The sequence below is a fragment of the Nannizzia gypsea genome, genomic scaffold (genome assembly GCF_000150975.2).
Source record: "Nannizzia gypsea CBS 118893 supercont1.3 genomic scaffold, whole genome shotgun sequence".
Taxonomy (NCBI): domain Eukaryota; kingdom Fungi; phylum Ascomycota; class Eurotiomycetes; order Onygenales; family Arthrodermataceae; genus Nannizzia; species Nannizzia gypsea.
Window position 1 is genome coordinate 2,148,100 of NW_003345199.1, and position 13,808 is coordinate 2,161,907.

At 47.9% G+C, this 13,808-nt stretch overlaps 7 protein-coding genes across 7 annotated transcripts; 4 read left to right on the forward strand and 3 right to left on the reverse strand.

The window, feature by feature from the left end:
• Nucleotides 1–257: 257 nt before the first annotated feature.
• Nucleotides 258–999, reverse strand: MGYG_04226 (hypothetical protein; the record flags this gene model as incomplete). Its single annotated transcript, XM_003174004.1, has 2 exons — nt 258–496; nt 558–999. The coding sequence occupies 2 exons, from the start codon at nt 997–999 to the stop codon at nt 258–260; spliced, it is 681 nt and encodes a 226-aa protein (XP_003174052.1).
• An 821-nt stretch (nt 1,000–1,820) lies between these two features.
• On the forward strand, nt 1,821–3,568 carry MGYG_04227 (hypothetical protein; the record flags this gene model as incomplete). Its single annotated transcript, XM_003174005.1, has 4 exons — nt 1,821–1,960; nt 2,154–2,255; nt 2,317–2,479; nt 2,540–3,568. 4 exons carry the CDS (start codon nt 1,821–1,823, stop codon nt 3,566–3,568), a joined length of 1,434 nt encoding a protein of 477 aa, XP_003174053.1.
• Nucleotides 3,569–3,873: 305 nt separating this feature from the next.
• On the reverse strand, nt 3,874–6,081 carry MGYG_04228 (methylenetetrahydrofolate reductase 2; the record flags this gene model as incomplete). Its single annotated transcript, XM_003174006.1, has 2 exons — nt 3,874–5,937; nt 5,995–6,081. 2 exons carry the CDS (start codon nt 6,079–6,081, stop codon nt 3,874–3,876), a joined length of 2,151 nt encoding a protein of 716 aa, XP_003174054.1.
• A 700-nt stretch (nt 6,082–6,781) lies between these two features.
• On the forward strand, nt 6,782–7,426 carry MGYG_04229 (hypothetical protein; the record flags this gene model as incomplete). The annotated part of the gene is made up of 1 exon (XM_003174007.1): nt 6,782–7,426. One exon carries the CDS (start codon nt 6,782–6,784, stop codon nt 7,424–7,426), a length of 645 nt encoding a protein of 214 aa, XP_003174055.1.
• A 186-nt stretch (nt 7,427–7,612) lies between these two features.
• Nucleotides 7,613–8,493, reverse strand: MGYG_04230 (nucleoside diphosphate kinase A; the record flags this gene model as incomplete). Its single annotated transcript, XM_003174008.1, has 7 exons — nt 7,613–7,747; nt 7,816–7,880; nt 7,947–8,012; nt 8,066–8,169; nt 8,247–8,290; nt 8,379–8,409; nt 8,477–8,493. The coding sequence occupies 7 exons, from the start codon at nt 8,491–8,493 to the stop codon at nt 7,613–7,615; spliced, it is 462 nt and encodes a 153-aa protein (XP_003174056.1).
• A 379-nt stretch (nt 8,494–8,872) lies between these two features.
• Nucleotides 8,873–11,895, forward strand: MGYG_04231 (neutral alpha-glucosidase AB; the record flags this gene model as incomplete). The annotated part of the gene is made up of 3 exons (XM_003174009.1): nt 8,873–8,954; nt 9,014–9,770; nt 9,828–11,895. The coding sequence occupies 3 exons, from the start codon at nt 8,873–8,875 to the stop codon at nt 11,893–11,895; spliced, it is 2,907 nt and encodes a 968-aa protein (XP_003174057.1).
• Nucleotides 11,896–12,636: 741 nt separating this feature from the next.
• On the forward strand, nt 12,637–13,665 carry MGYG_04232 (PQ-loop repeat-containing protein 1; the record flags this gene model as incomplete). The annotated part of the gene is made up of 4 exons (XM_003174010.1): nt 12,637–12,680; nt 12,760–12,879; nt 12,966–13,169; nt 13,248–13,665. 4 exons carry the CDS (start codon nt 12,637–12,639, stop codon nt 13,663–13,665), a joined length of 786 nt encoding a protein of 261 aa, XP_003174058.1.
• Nucleotides 13,666–13,808: the final 143 nt, after the last annotated feature.

A 13,808-nucleotide genomic window follows, 5' to 3' on the forward strand; every position in this document is an offset into this window, starting at 1 on the left:
TCTCAGCCCAATCACTAATGACCGTGCTGTTGTCATACACTCCTTGCCCAACCAGGTCTTTTTGGTGGCTCTCTAGGGCGTGTGGCAACACACACATTTCCATCCATATACCGGCTTTACTTGACGACATTTCCCATCCTCATAGTATCGTACGAAGTAAATGACATGCTGCCTATCCCTGACTCCAGAACGCCCGTTTGATACCCAGAAACTTTGGCATATGTCATTTTGATGCAGGGCTGCTTAGATGATTGTCTTTACAGCCTTTTCCAGGGCAAAACCGACGCTCTGAACATGCTGGTAAAAGTTCCTTGTTCTGTTTCTACAGTGCCAACTGTTTTAAACCTGAATCTGGAGTATAGTCTCACAGCAGCCGGCGACGACATAACAAAGGCGTCTGCAGCACTTTCATCGACTTTACGACAGAATGACTCCATGAGTGTAGATCCAACACCTTCGCGTTGATGATTTGGGTTGACAGTCTTAAAGGTAATCCCTGAGGGAAACGTGAGCAAAGTCCATAGATAGCTATACAAATATATTGCTTGCTGGCTTACGGTACATCTCATTTTTATAGTAACTCTGGAGTACTCTTCGTCTCTCTTCCCTCAGTCTTTTGGATATAGCAAGCAATGTATTCATATCTAGAGTCGAGGGAGGTGCCGTGCCAGCACGCTTTTTCCTTACTCCAGGTTTAACTGCACGGCCACCTTGGATGAACTCTGCGGATGCTCCTGCGCTGGTCGTCCAGCCGATCAACCCAACAGGCAGCCCATCATCTCCACACGCCTTGTATAGAACTTCATCTTCTCTATGAATCGCCTCTAGAATTGCATCGGCCGTCCACCTTATTTCGTCTTCTTCCTCCTCCCAACGTAGCTTTTGTGAATGTGGGAACATCACGCGGTAAAGGGGGCCATCTAGATGCGCAGGGTATTCAACTTTTCGTGTAAGAAAATCTACGTCCCCGGGCTGGACGGGCGAGATTGAAATGGCCATTTTAGTTAAGTGTTGATGTTCAGGTGTAGAGATAAGTTCAGTTATCAATATTTACTCCAGTTGAGTTGTGGAAATGCAGTTGCTAACATACGGTTAAATAATATCGCCGCCAATAATACTTTCTCCCTATATTCATTTTTCATGGAGGTAACTGCAGGTACCTAGGTACCTAGTAGTTGTCCTACCGCCTCCTCTACCTGCCTCTTCAGATAATTAGTGCTTTTTAAATATAAGTGTAACTAGTATTCGAGGGTAGATGGTATAAGTCTAGAGAAGTAACTACTCCCATGCAAAGAGGTGCTGACATATGATTATGACTACACTGGCCAGCAGTAGGTAGGGCACCAACATGCAGACATGGTGACCCTGCAGATAGATATCTGGACCCATAACTATTTAACTACCTAGGCAATTAACCCTTGTGCGTCAGGTGTCGAGTCGCTCCTTGCAACATCTAAAGCCCATGACGTTGCAACGAATATATTAACCAGGATAACTCGGTCATCGCTATCCGTCGAAGAGAGTTCCGCGGCCTGATCTCCAGGTCTACCGGCAGAGACAAGCACGTCGATCATCGGCAGCCATCGCACTTGGCAAGGGGTGAGATGTGAACCTGCCAGCGAATTACACGGGACAACGGCAGATCTCGAAAATATGGCGGATCGGGACTGAAATCAAGCCCATCCTGGTAGTTGGCAATGATAAGCGGTCAATCTGGCTGTTTTCTGTAGTGTATGGAGTACTTATATCATGGCTTTCCCTGCCGATGTCCCGCGTAACTGCTGTCTTCGCTGCCCTCCACGAGCAGATACTGTGTGGATATGGCGTTGTCCCAGGGAGACGAGAAGCCTGCTGAAGCAAGAGACATTATTGAAGATGTAGAACTTTCAGGGGCTCAAGGAAATGAGAGTGACGAAAAATCGTCTTGCTCGTCCCATGAGCGTAGGGCTGAGATTGAAAGGTGAGTATCTCTGTGTAGAATATTGAGCTACTACGCCTTGACTGTTACTGACTTTCCGGTAGAAAACTCGTACGGCGTCAAGACTGGATAATGATGCCCCAGTTTGCAATACTATATCTACTGGTTGGTCTTGCCAATCAATCACTCTATACCCGCTGTCAGTTTCTGACATGTGATAGGCATATCTCGACAGAATAAACCTAGGGAATGCAAAGCTCCAGGGAGTAGTAGAAGAAGCGTTGGATGGAAACGATTCAAACTTCTCCTGGGCTGCTAGCATCTTCTACTTTGGATAGTCAGTGTTTGCCGTATTCCTCGGGTTGGTTGATATAATGACTTTGGCTTACTCTAGATAGCATTATATTCGCCATTCCTCTCACCCTCTGGGGTAAACGGTTTCATCCCTCGAGATTTATATTCGTCTCAGTTATTGGATGGGGCATAGCTGCTACAGCCGGAGCTGGGGCATTCAATTTTGCTGGCCTTGCTACATCTCGGTTCTTCATTGGTTTTTTCGAGGTATATATGAAGAGCTGTCCAATACAAATAATCACAGCTCGACTAACGTTCTCGATTTAGGCCGCTTTTGCTCCCACGGCAGTGTTCCATCTGACCTTGTGGTACACACGCAGCGAACTTGCATTTAGAACATGCCTGTTCGTTGGAATGTCGGCTTTCTCAGGCGCATTTGGCGGACTGGTGGCATATGGAATATCGCTTATCCACACTACCATCGGCCATTGGCGGGTTCTTTTCCTGGTTGAAGGCCTTCCAACAGTTGCTTTCGCATTTGTGATTCTGTTCTTTTTGCCCGATAGACCAGAGACCTCAAAGTTCTTCAAAAATGAAGAGGAGAGGCAAATTGCGATCCGCCGAATGAATCAAGGACAACGGAGTGAGGGCCATAATTCTCTTGTCATGAGACATGTTATCGCCGCACTTAAGGACTGGAAGATATACGCCATTTGCCTTGTCAAAATGGGACATGACGCATCTTTGGCAACGATCTCAATCTTCCTACCAACTATCCTTCACACCCTTGGATATTCAAAAACCGCAGCGCAGTATATGACTATTGGCCCGTACATGGCCGGCTGGGTGGTCATGGTTAGCTTCAGCCTCCTATCAGACAGGCTACGAGCAAGAGGCCCATTCATCATCGGAGGAACTGCTTTGGCCATCATTGGAGTGTCCTTGATGTATACGTTCCCAGCCAAAGAAAACCCCAAAGCTGCCCTTGGCGGTGTATTCCTACTTGTCACTGGCATTTTTCCATGCATACCGCTGGAAGTGCAATGGGTGTCAGACAACGCTGGTGCAGAATCAAAGAAAGCAATGGCACTATGCATGATTGTGATTGCGGGACATTGCCTAAGCATCCTCGCTAGCAAAAGTTTTCCCGAGCATGAAGGCCCCATGTACATACGAGGGTATGCCATTGTCCTCTCGTTTTTGTGTCTGAGCTTCGTGACGTCTGTTATCTTATACATTCGGCATCGGATTGTTAACGCCCGGAGAAACAAGGAATACGGCAAGCCAAATCCTCTAGATGAAGTGGACACTTCCCTTCTAGCCGATCAGGCCCCTATGTTTAGGTACATCCCATAGGTTGTATTTTATTTGCCATTCATCTGTACTTAGATCCCATCAAATGGGTTGGCCATCATCCCCTTGCTGGTTTTTCGGTTACACCTAGGATTGGGCCGGGGAAAATGAGACTTAAGTTAAGATTCGTTGCTACCTAATCCAATAAATTAGTCACGATCCAAAATTAAACCCTGTACGACAAATAGGTCAATGCCAACTCTTGGAGAATTTGCATGGTTCTAGATACTTGTGACTGACGTCTGTATGTTAACGCTTAAACCATTGATTAAAGGTCCATCGCTCATTATTCCAAATGCCGTAACCAATTACTTCGTTTGTTCCCCAGCCAATACCTTCCAAAGTAATTTCCCATCTTCATCGTTGGACTCCTTTCCAACCTCCCCACCGGCCCCAAAGTTTTGGCCAACAACGCAAACCAACCATACATTATCCTTAACTTCCCTTATAAGCTTCTCACTTGCGCTTCCTCGAGGGAATACGCGTCTCCATTCTTCCCAAATGCCAAACGCTTCTTCTCCCCATGCCCGGAAACTCACTGCCTCAATGATAGTTGGGGTAACGATTTCTTTATTGCGGAACACACCCCAGGTTACAGCATTGACGCTGCCATTATCCAGCTCGGTCAATGGGTCTGCATCAAAAGGGACTTCAGCAGGATCTGGAGGTGACGGCGTCGATGTTTCTGTTGAGGTAGATGACTCAAAATCTCCCTTAGAATTCGTAGCAAACCAGGCGAACTCATCATGGCCGTAACTCTGGAGCAAAGGCTTTAGTTTTGCGTGGAAGTCTTCCCCTGGACAGAAAAATTCGACAAAAGCCTTCTGGAACACGAAACCTTCGCCTTTAGGTCCCCAGCCGAATACCGGGTGGTCATTACGTACGCCGTTAACTGCTGGCTGAGATGCAAGCGTCCACCATCCCTGGCGCTCGACCAGCTTAAGGAGCTCGGTTTTGATTGTGGCGGTCTCTGGGTTAAGGCCGCCTTCTTCACCAGCCCCACCTTCAGACCAGGGAACAGCGTGCAGTTCACCGGATAATAGTCTTTTGAAGATGTTGCTGATATCATCTCTGGAGGTTGGGGTGCCCCATAATTTCCTAGCTACCTGTGCCGTTACATGGAGTGATGGTCCGTATCCGTCGATTTCACCGAAGGCTGGAGAACGGGCATCACCCCATCGACCGTTGGGGAAGTCATCCCATGTAGCTTCTCGTCCTAGAGAACCAAGACCCTCAGATATTTGCAGGGCGGTGTTACGAGTCGGTGGGTTGAGGGCAGGGTACCCTGCCGTTTGCGCGGAAGTTTCATGTACGGTAGAACTTCGTTCAGATCTGTCAGAGGCACGAGTGAGTCTATCGACAATGACACGGTTGTGAGGTTGTGAATTCATCGAGCAAGCCCGCATTCGGCTGACGTTTGTTGATCTGCCGTCGGGAGTTACAACACCGTTTGATGCACCTGAAGCGGCATAGACAGCGGACTCAAAATCAAGCTCGCTATCGCTAGACGCTTCGGATGATGGAGGAATCAACTTGCACCGCTCCAAAATAAAGGATACTGATTTCTCCAGGTTGAGGGTATAGAAATGGAAGCCGCGATGCCCAGGCGTGGCAATCTTTTTTATATCTTCTACAAGCTCACTCACGATATCGACACCAACTTGCTTCACAGCCTCATCATCAGCCTTACAAGCTTCAACTTTTGCCAGTACCTCTGGAGGAATTTTGGCATGGCTCAGCTTAGTAACCCTGGTCAGAGTGTGATAGCTTTGAATGGGCATCAAGCCGGGTATAATAGGGATGGTCTTGAAAGTTCCGGACTCATGGTTCCTGAGCAAGGCTTCATACTTCTTATATGCTTCGATGTCGTACGTTAACTGGGTCATGATGAAGTCTGCGCCAGCTTGAGTTTTCTCTATCAAGTAAGGCAAATCTTTCAACGGGTCTTGCACTTCTGGATGAGACTCATCCGCATGACCCTCAGGGTATCCCGCGACACCGATGCAGAAGTAATCACCATATTTCTTTCGGATATATCTCACAAGGTCCACTGCATAATTGAAATCCTTATTGCTGTCGTCCTCACCATCTATATTGTACTCCTCGCTTCGTGGCGGGTCACCACGCAAAGCAAGAATATTCCGGATACCTAATGCCTTTGTCTCTTCCAGGGCTTCATCTATCAATGTCCGGTTCATGTTCGTACAGGTCAAATGGAGACATGTCGTTAATCCAAGTTGTCTTTGGCATATCTCTGCCAATTCAAGGGACCTGGCAGCCGTGCTTCCGCCAGCACCCCATGTGACTGTCACGAACAGAGGCCGTAGGGCCTGGGACATACGCTCTAACCGGGCTTGGAGGTTGGATGATCCCTATAGGTGGTAATCAGTAAGTCTGATAGCTATGGCGGGGTTAGAGGCAAGTCTCACCATCTGAGTTTTTGGAGGGAAAAACTCCAGGGAGAAATAGTGCGCATCCTGGGGAAGGGCATTTATCTTGTCTGATATCTTCTCCATGGCTATAGGTTGAATCTGTAATATTTTTGGTTCCCTCCGTTGCTATCTCTGGTGGCAGCCCAAGATATATTTGGCAGGTATTTGAATAATAACTATCTCGGCAATGAATCCCCCACACTGCTGATGTATCTAGGTACCAGCTATCCGGGTAACACCAGAAGGCAAAATATTCTCCAGGACACAGGACCAGACTCCGTGGAAATATAATACTACAGCGGCTCTTTCTTCTACCGCGGGAGTTCTCAAGGTCGGCTTCAATGCAAAGCCCAAAGCCCAAAGTTGAACCCTGCAACAGCCGAGCTAACTAACTAGCTGCTTAGTCATCCGATTCTTCCGTTCAATGGAGATCGACGGCAGCTTCTGCAGCTTTCATCTACTTGCTATAGAAGATAAAGGTCCTTTCCTTCTAACTTCAGACCTCTGTTAAGCTTCTGACGGGCTCAGATTCCAAAATCTGTGCAGGAACCCCGTCGGATATCTCCGCGCTCATCGGCACGGAGTATTGACAGTGCTATTTATAACTTGCCGAGGTCTTCCGTGTTGTTTCATGCTAAGCTGAGCGAGACTGAAATTGAGCACTTGTGTATATCCATGACGTTTGACAGTGTTGAAAAGGCTATAAGGCTAGTCAAAATGCTATGAAAGCATTCTCTAGCTAGATTATTTGATTTGTGCTGGTTTGCTTGACACCCGCCCTGAAATGGCTCTCTCAGCTGTTGCATGGAGAGCGACTCCAAGAGCATCCTCCTATACCTATAACAGTCACCATCTATTGCGCCCTATCCTACGCCGACAAGTCCATTCCGAATCCCAATCCTCCTCTCGAATGCGTATGAGGCTCCAATCGTTCAATAACCGCCTTCCAAAGTTTCTTCGGTCCTATACAACGCCCCTTTTCGATGCTCCAGTCACACACATAACCTCGTTCCTTATCCTTCACGAATTAACAGCTATTGTACCACTTTTTGGTCTTGCTGGGGTATTCCATTATGGCGGATGGCTGCCATCTCTGGGCAATTCAGATGGAACCTCGCTTGTGGATGAAGGAGTCAGGAAGTTCGGAAAATGGCTTCGGAAGCGAGGATGGGTACAAGATGCCGAAGATATATCTACCATGGACGCGAAGGCAATACAGGCTGAAGACAGCGCGAGCGAGCTTACTGCAAAAGATAATCAAGGTCTACGGTTAATACTGGAATTTGCTACAGCGTACGCGATTACCAAAGCATTACTCCCAGTGAGGATTGCTTGGAGCATATGGGCAACTCCATGGTTTGCGAGAACAGTTCTTGGACCTGTTGGACGAGCCATTGGACGGCTGACCTCTGGAAATAAAGGAAGATAGAGACGAAGCATTGTTCATTCCCCATATACCTGCTCATTCGACGTGATAAGGCTGGAGAAGAATTGATCAATTGAACCTTAGAATGGATTTATTATTTGTTCATTTTTTTGGTTTCATCAAGCTGCTCTCCTCTTCTGCTACAGCCGTTTCGAAACGCCCCAGGAGGAACTACTCGCTGAAGGGTATCTATGCCTTCTCGTAGATCCAGTCGAACTGGCTATGCTTGTAGTTGAGGACCTCACCCTCCTTGAACCAGAGAGCAATCTCCTTCTTGGCGTTCTCGACGCTGTCGGAGCCGTGGCAGACGTTGCGGCCGACATCCTAGGGATTGGCTGTTAGATCTCGTTGCAAAGAGAGTCCATACATTTGACGACTGGAGTTCAACTCACAATGGCGTAGTCACCACGGATGGTGCCAGGGGCGGAGTCAGCAGGGTTGGTGGCACCGAGAAGGACTGCAGCGTTATGCTATTAGTGACACTGAATGTTTTGCAGGTCGAAAAACTGAAGGAACAACGTACCACGGCCGGTCTTGACGGCGTCACGGCCCTCCCAGACCATAGCGCAGATGGGTCCGCTGAGCATGTCTGGATAGGTGTTAGCACCGGCTATGAAGTGGCGGAGGCACAAGCCGACTCACAGGTGACGAGGCCTTTGAAGAAAGGCTTGCTGGAGAGATCAGAGTAGTGAGTCTCGAGGTGCTCCTTGGAGGGAGTGACGAGCTTCATGGCAACGAGCTTGAATCTAACGCTCAGTCAGCACACTGGCCTCCTAACGCTATACCGCAGGGAGGGGTAAGTATTGCGGCAGCTCTAACTCACCCGCGAGACTCGAAGCGGCTGATGATTGGGCCAACGAGGCCACGCTGGGAACATCCAGATTAGCTATATATCGCTGACGAGCTGCCATCGAAGCTGCTGGGTGCTGTGCTGGTGATACAATGCGGGCCATACCTGGACGCCATCGGGCTTGATAGCGATGAAACTAGCATCAAAAGTAAGAGCTTGTCCAACATCTAGCTTTAGTTCCCTTAGAGGTAAATAGCACTTACGTCTGTTCGGTAGACATCTTGAGAGAATGAGAGTGAGCTGGCTTGTATGAAAACTGTCAATTGTCCTTGGTGAGAAGTTGTAGACAGAAAGGAAGCGGGAGAGAAGAAGCTGCAGAATTTATGTGCGGGACGCTTTCTAGGGAGGGGCAGAAAATAAGGCGGTGTTGGGTTGGTCTCCCGTGCCAAGACTGCCCCTGCTTCATCGTTCGCTGGCATCTTCCATCTCAACCTCAGCATCATCAAGACGGAAGAAAGAGACAGATACACGGCCGCAAGACAGCTTCAAGACAGCGAGAAGCTGCAGGTGGAGCGTCCAGCACGCCCAATGGTTCGACAATAAGCAAAGCGTTTCTTCTTCCTTCTGTTTTCATTTCGTGTTACTCTCCTTTGCACATCATGGCGCCGCTACGGGCCCATCCACGATGGTCGTTCATCCTGGTGATAGTCACCATCGTCTCATTTCTTGCTGTTCCAGCAGGTAAGTCGGGCTCTGTATGCGTAAACCGAAGCTGTCTGTCTAATGTGCAAGCCGCATAGTGATGGTTAAGCATGAAAACTTCAAGACGTGCTCCCAGTCTGGCTTCTGTAAGCGCAACCGGCAATATGCAGACAACGCAGCTACCCAGGCTTCTGCATGGACCTCTCCTTTCGAGCTTGAAGCCGGCTCTTTAACTTTCTCGGATGGTCAGCTGCTTGGAACCGTCATCAAGACCGTACGGAACAATGAGAAATTGCGTTTCCCGTTGGTAGCCTCCTTCCTGGAATCTGGGGCAGCTCGCATCACAATCGATGAGGAACGACGAATGAAAGGAGACATCAAGTTACGACGTGACAGCACTATCAGGAAAGAACGTTATAATGAGGCTGCGAAATGGGCAATTACTGGTGAAATGAAACCTAGCTCTTCCGCTGAGTCTCATACCGACAAGACCACTGGTATTACCAAGGTCCAGTATGGCCCAGATCTGAAGTTTGAGGCAGTCATAAAACATTCACCTTTCGAAGTTTACTTCCAGAGAGATGGTCAGACTCAGGTACAGCTAAACTCCAAAGGTCTTCTCAACATTGAGGAATGGAGGCCAAGAAACGAGATCATTGAGCCTGGATCTGAATCTGAGACTGAAGACGCAAATGCCGTGGACGATAGCACCTGGTGGGATGAGTCGTTTGGAGGAAACACGGATACCAAGCCTAGAGGACCGGAGAGTGTTGGTCTTGATATCAGTTTCCCCGGCTACGAGCATGTGTTTGGAATCCCTGAGCATGCGGACTCCATGTCACTGAAGCAAACAAGGTTGGTCCCATCTCTTTCATGGCTATTTTATTTCTCCATTACTGACCAAATAAACAGGGGCGGTGAGGGCCAGCATACGGAGCCATACCGAATGTACAATTCGGATGTATTTGAGTATGAGCTAAACAGCCCAATGACTCTATATGGGTCAATTCCTTTCATGCACGCTCACAGAAAGGATTCTACGGTTGGCGTTTTCTGGCTAAATACCGCTGAGACATGGGTTGATATCGTCAAATCGACCATTGCTCCCAACCCCATGTCTATCGGAGTGGAGGCAAAGACCACGACCGAAACTCATTGGTTTTCGGAAGCCGGACAGTTGGACGTCTTTGTATTCCTTGGTCCAACTCCTGATGCTCTTTCAAAGACCTATGGTGAACTCACTGGTTTTACTCAACTCCCACAGCAGTTCGCTATCGCTTACCACCAATGCCGCTGGAACTACGTAACTGACGAAGACGTTAAGGATGTCGACCGCAAGTTTGATATGTACCAAATACCATACGATGTTATCTGGCTTGACATTGAATACACCGATGACAAGAAGTACTTCACTTGGGGTCCTCAAACTTTCCCTGACCCGCTTAGCATGCAGAAACAGCTTGATTACTCCGGACGCAAGCTGGTCTATATCATTGATCCACATATCAAGGCCGAGGCAAATTACCATATTGTTGATGAAATGAAGGCGAAGGGACTTGCCATTCTGAACAAGGACGGAGAGATTTTTGAGGGATGGTGTTGGCCTGGATCTTCTCACTGGGTCGACTGCTTTAAACCAGCTGCTGTGGAATGGTGGATGAATCTCTTCAAGTATGAAAACTTTAAGGGAACTGCATCCAATTCGTGGGTTTGGAATGATATGAATGAACCTTCTGTCTTCAACGGGCCTGAGACAACTATGCCAAAGGACAACATCCACCATGATAATTGGGAGCATCGTGATGTTCATAATGTCAATGGACTGACATTCATCAACGCCACTTACCATGGACTCATTGAACGTAAAAAGGGAGAGATCAGGCGCCCATTTGTCCTCACTCGGTCATTCTTTGCCGGATCTCAGCGTTTGGGCCCTATGTGGACTGGTGATAACCTGGCAGACTGGGGTCACCTGGCTGCATCGATTTCTATGATTCTTAATAATGGAATTGCTGGTTTCCCTTTTGCCGGAGCGGATGTCGGAGGATTCTTCGGTAACCCAAGCAAGGAGCTTCTGGCCAGATGGTACCAGGCAGCTGCTTTCTACCCCTTCTTCCGTGCTCATGCACATATAGACACCCGTAGGCGAGAGCCGTACATGGTTGCCGAGCCATACCGAGGCATCATTACACAGGCGCTCAGGGTCCGGTATCAACTTCTGCCAGCATGGTACACTGCGTTCCACCGTGCTTCCATCAACGGCTCCCCAATCCTTCGGCCACAGTATTACGTTCACCCATCAGATGAACAAGGATTTGCCCTGGATGACCAGTTCTACCTCGGTCACACCGGCCTCCTTGTCAAGCCAGTTGTTACTGAAGGCTCTACTAGCGTTGATGTTTACATCTCCGATGAAGAGAAGTACTATGATTACTTTGATTTGACCATTTACCAGGGGGCCAACAAGAAGCATACCGTCAACGCACCATTGGAGAAAATCCCCATGCTCATGCAAGGCGGTCACATAATTCCGAGAAAAGATCGACCACGACGAAGCAGTGGGCTGATGAAATATGACCCATACACACTTATCGTGGTTCTTGACAGTAAGGGCCAAGCGGCAGGCGAGCTGTATGTCGATGATGGTGAAACTTTTGACTATAAGGAAGGAGCATATATCCATCGCCAATTCTCTTTCTCAGACGCCAGCCTTTCTTCTACAGATCAGTGTACCAGCGGCCCCAAAACAAATCAGTACCTTAAAACTATGGCTGAAGTGTATGTTGAGAAGATCGTTATTGTGGGTGCCCCTAGCAGCTGGGAGGGTAAGGACAGCGTTTTGGTACTTGAAGACGGCGCAAAGTCCGGTATCAAGGCCAGCATGGACTGGCATAAGGCGGAGAACGGCAAAGCTGCATATGCAACTGTGAAGAAACCTGGGGTTTCCATCGCCAAGACATGGAAGATCGACTTTGCATAGTTGCTCACCATCACCACCATGTCTATAGATGGCAGTTTTACAGCAATTAGTGTATTTTGATAGAGATAATTCTGGGTTTATTTTGGTGTTTTTGAATTACACTATATGTAGCGATCATGTTTGTCTGCATCTTTATTTTGCAGCTGTGAAACATCAAATTGGAACATTTTGGCAACGCCCTGTCTCTCTTTCCATGGTCTTCGGGCTCTTCGCTTGCCTAAAGCTTCACACGAGGCGCCAGCTTCTCCATCCTCGCAGTTTTCATATGCAAGCTGACGACGGTATGACGTTGCCAAGTTCGTCGGAGGAACATTAGATAATCCACCGCAAACTTTTCTCCCCAGGGTCAACAACCTAGCCGGACGAGCTCTCGAGGGTCCGCAAGTTTCGTCAAACTGAGGCCAAATGCGACCGCGCCGGCCCAACATAGAATATAACTTGCTTTTTACCCCGGACGACCGTCTCATGGCCCATCCAACATCTCTACCATTATAAACAAACCACTCTACCCCATACCCGCAGCACCCGAGACATCGACAGGGATTCATCGATTAGATTTCCCAGAATTGCGATCGAGCGGTTCTATATTACCCTTGACCTACAGAAGGAAATGAGCTGGAGGGTGTGAGCGTCGGTCACTGGTGCGACTGAACGAACATCGATAAGCGAACTGGCTGTAGCGCTCGGAGGGAGTAAAACTGCGGCTTGAAGGCTTGGATACATCTGCCGTATCTGCTTAAGATGTCGTTTATTACCTTCATAATTGACTATGGGGCTCCGCCATTGTACGTGCTATTCGATTTTGGTCGCGTGCTCTGATGATATTGCCTATGATGCACCTACTAACAGCTGGATATCTACTAGACTTGTCCTCTCCCCTGTCCTTTCATACGCGGATCAGATCATGAGCATACACCGGACAAAGACCTCGACCGGCTTCTCCTTAGATATACCATTGATTATGCTCGTTGCTTCTATATTCAAGTACGTCACAATTCCACGCTATCCGATAGCTCCGGGGCATGTTGAAGTGGAGAAAAGCTGCAAGCTAATGGTTGTTTACTATATAGAGTATTTTTCTGGTTTGGGTCATATTATTCGACTCCGTTACTTATACAGGCGATATCGATGGTCGGCGTGCAACTTATGCTTCTTAAAGTTGCTCTCGATAATCGACCTTCCTCTGGTGTCGAGCACACTCCATTCATCGGGCAGGGGTCAGAGCCCGGTTTTGTTAGACCATATGGATTCTGGCAATGGAAGTCAGCCCGTCCGTACGTCATTATCCTGTCTATCCATAACATGCAATGATAACCCGGGGGTTTCCAGGCGCTAATGTGATTTTGATATAGATATTGGATGTTCCTTGCTTACTTTACTCTAACACTTCTCGCCATTCATACTCTCCTTCCTCCAATATCGCGGTCTTCAGCATACATTGAGTTACTCGGGTTTAGCGGGCTCGGTGTCGAAGCTTTCCTACCCATTCCACAAATAGTCGCCAATCAGCGTTCACGATCATGTAAGGGCTTCCGACCTTCGGTTCTTATCTCTTGGCTCCTTGGAGATGCTATGAAGATGAGTTACTTCTTTTTCAGCGGCGGTACAATTCCTCTGGCGTTCAGGATATGCGGAGTGTTCCAGTGTTTTTGTGATATATACCTGGGCTTTCAGTTTTACACATTTGCGGACTGGCGTTCATGGACAACGAATGATCTCCCATCACTTGATAGATGGGGTATGAAATCATCGGATATGCAGATGTCATAAAGATTAGGGTGTTGCTCATTTTAGAGGGTCATGCTATCTGCATTCTGTTTATATATCTCTATACAGATGTGATTTTAATTTTATGAGCTTACTGAGGTTGCCACTATTTATGGGGGCGGTAAGCTAATCATGCATACATATAG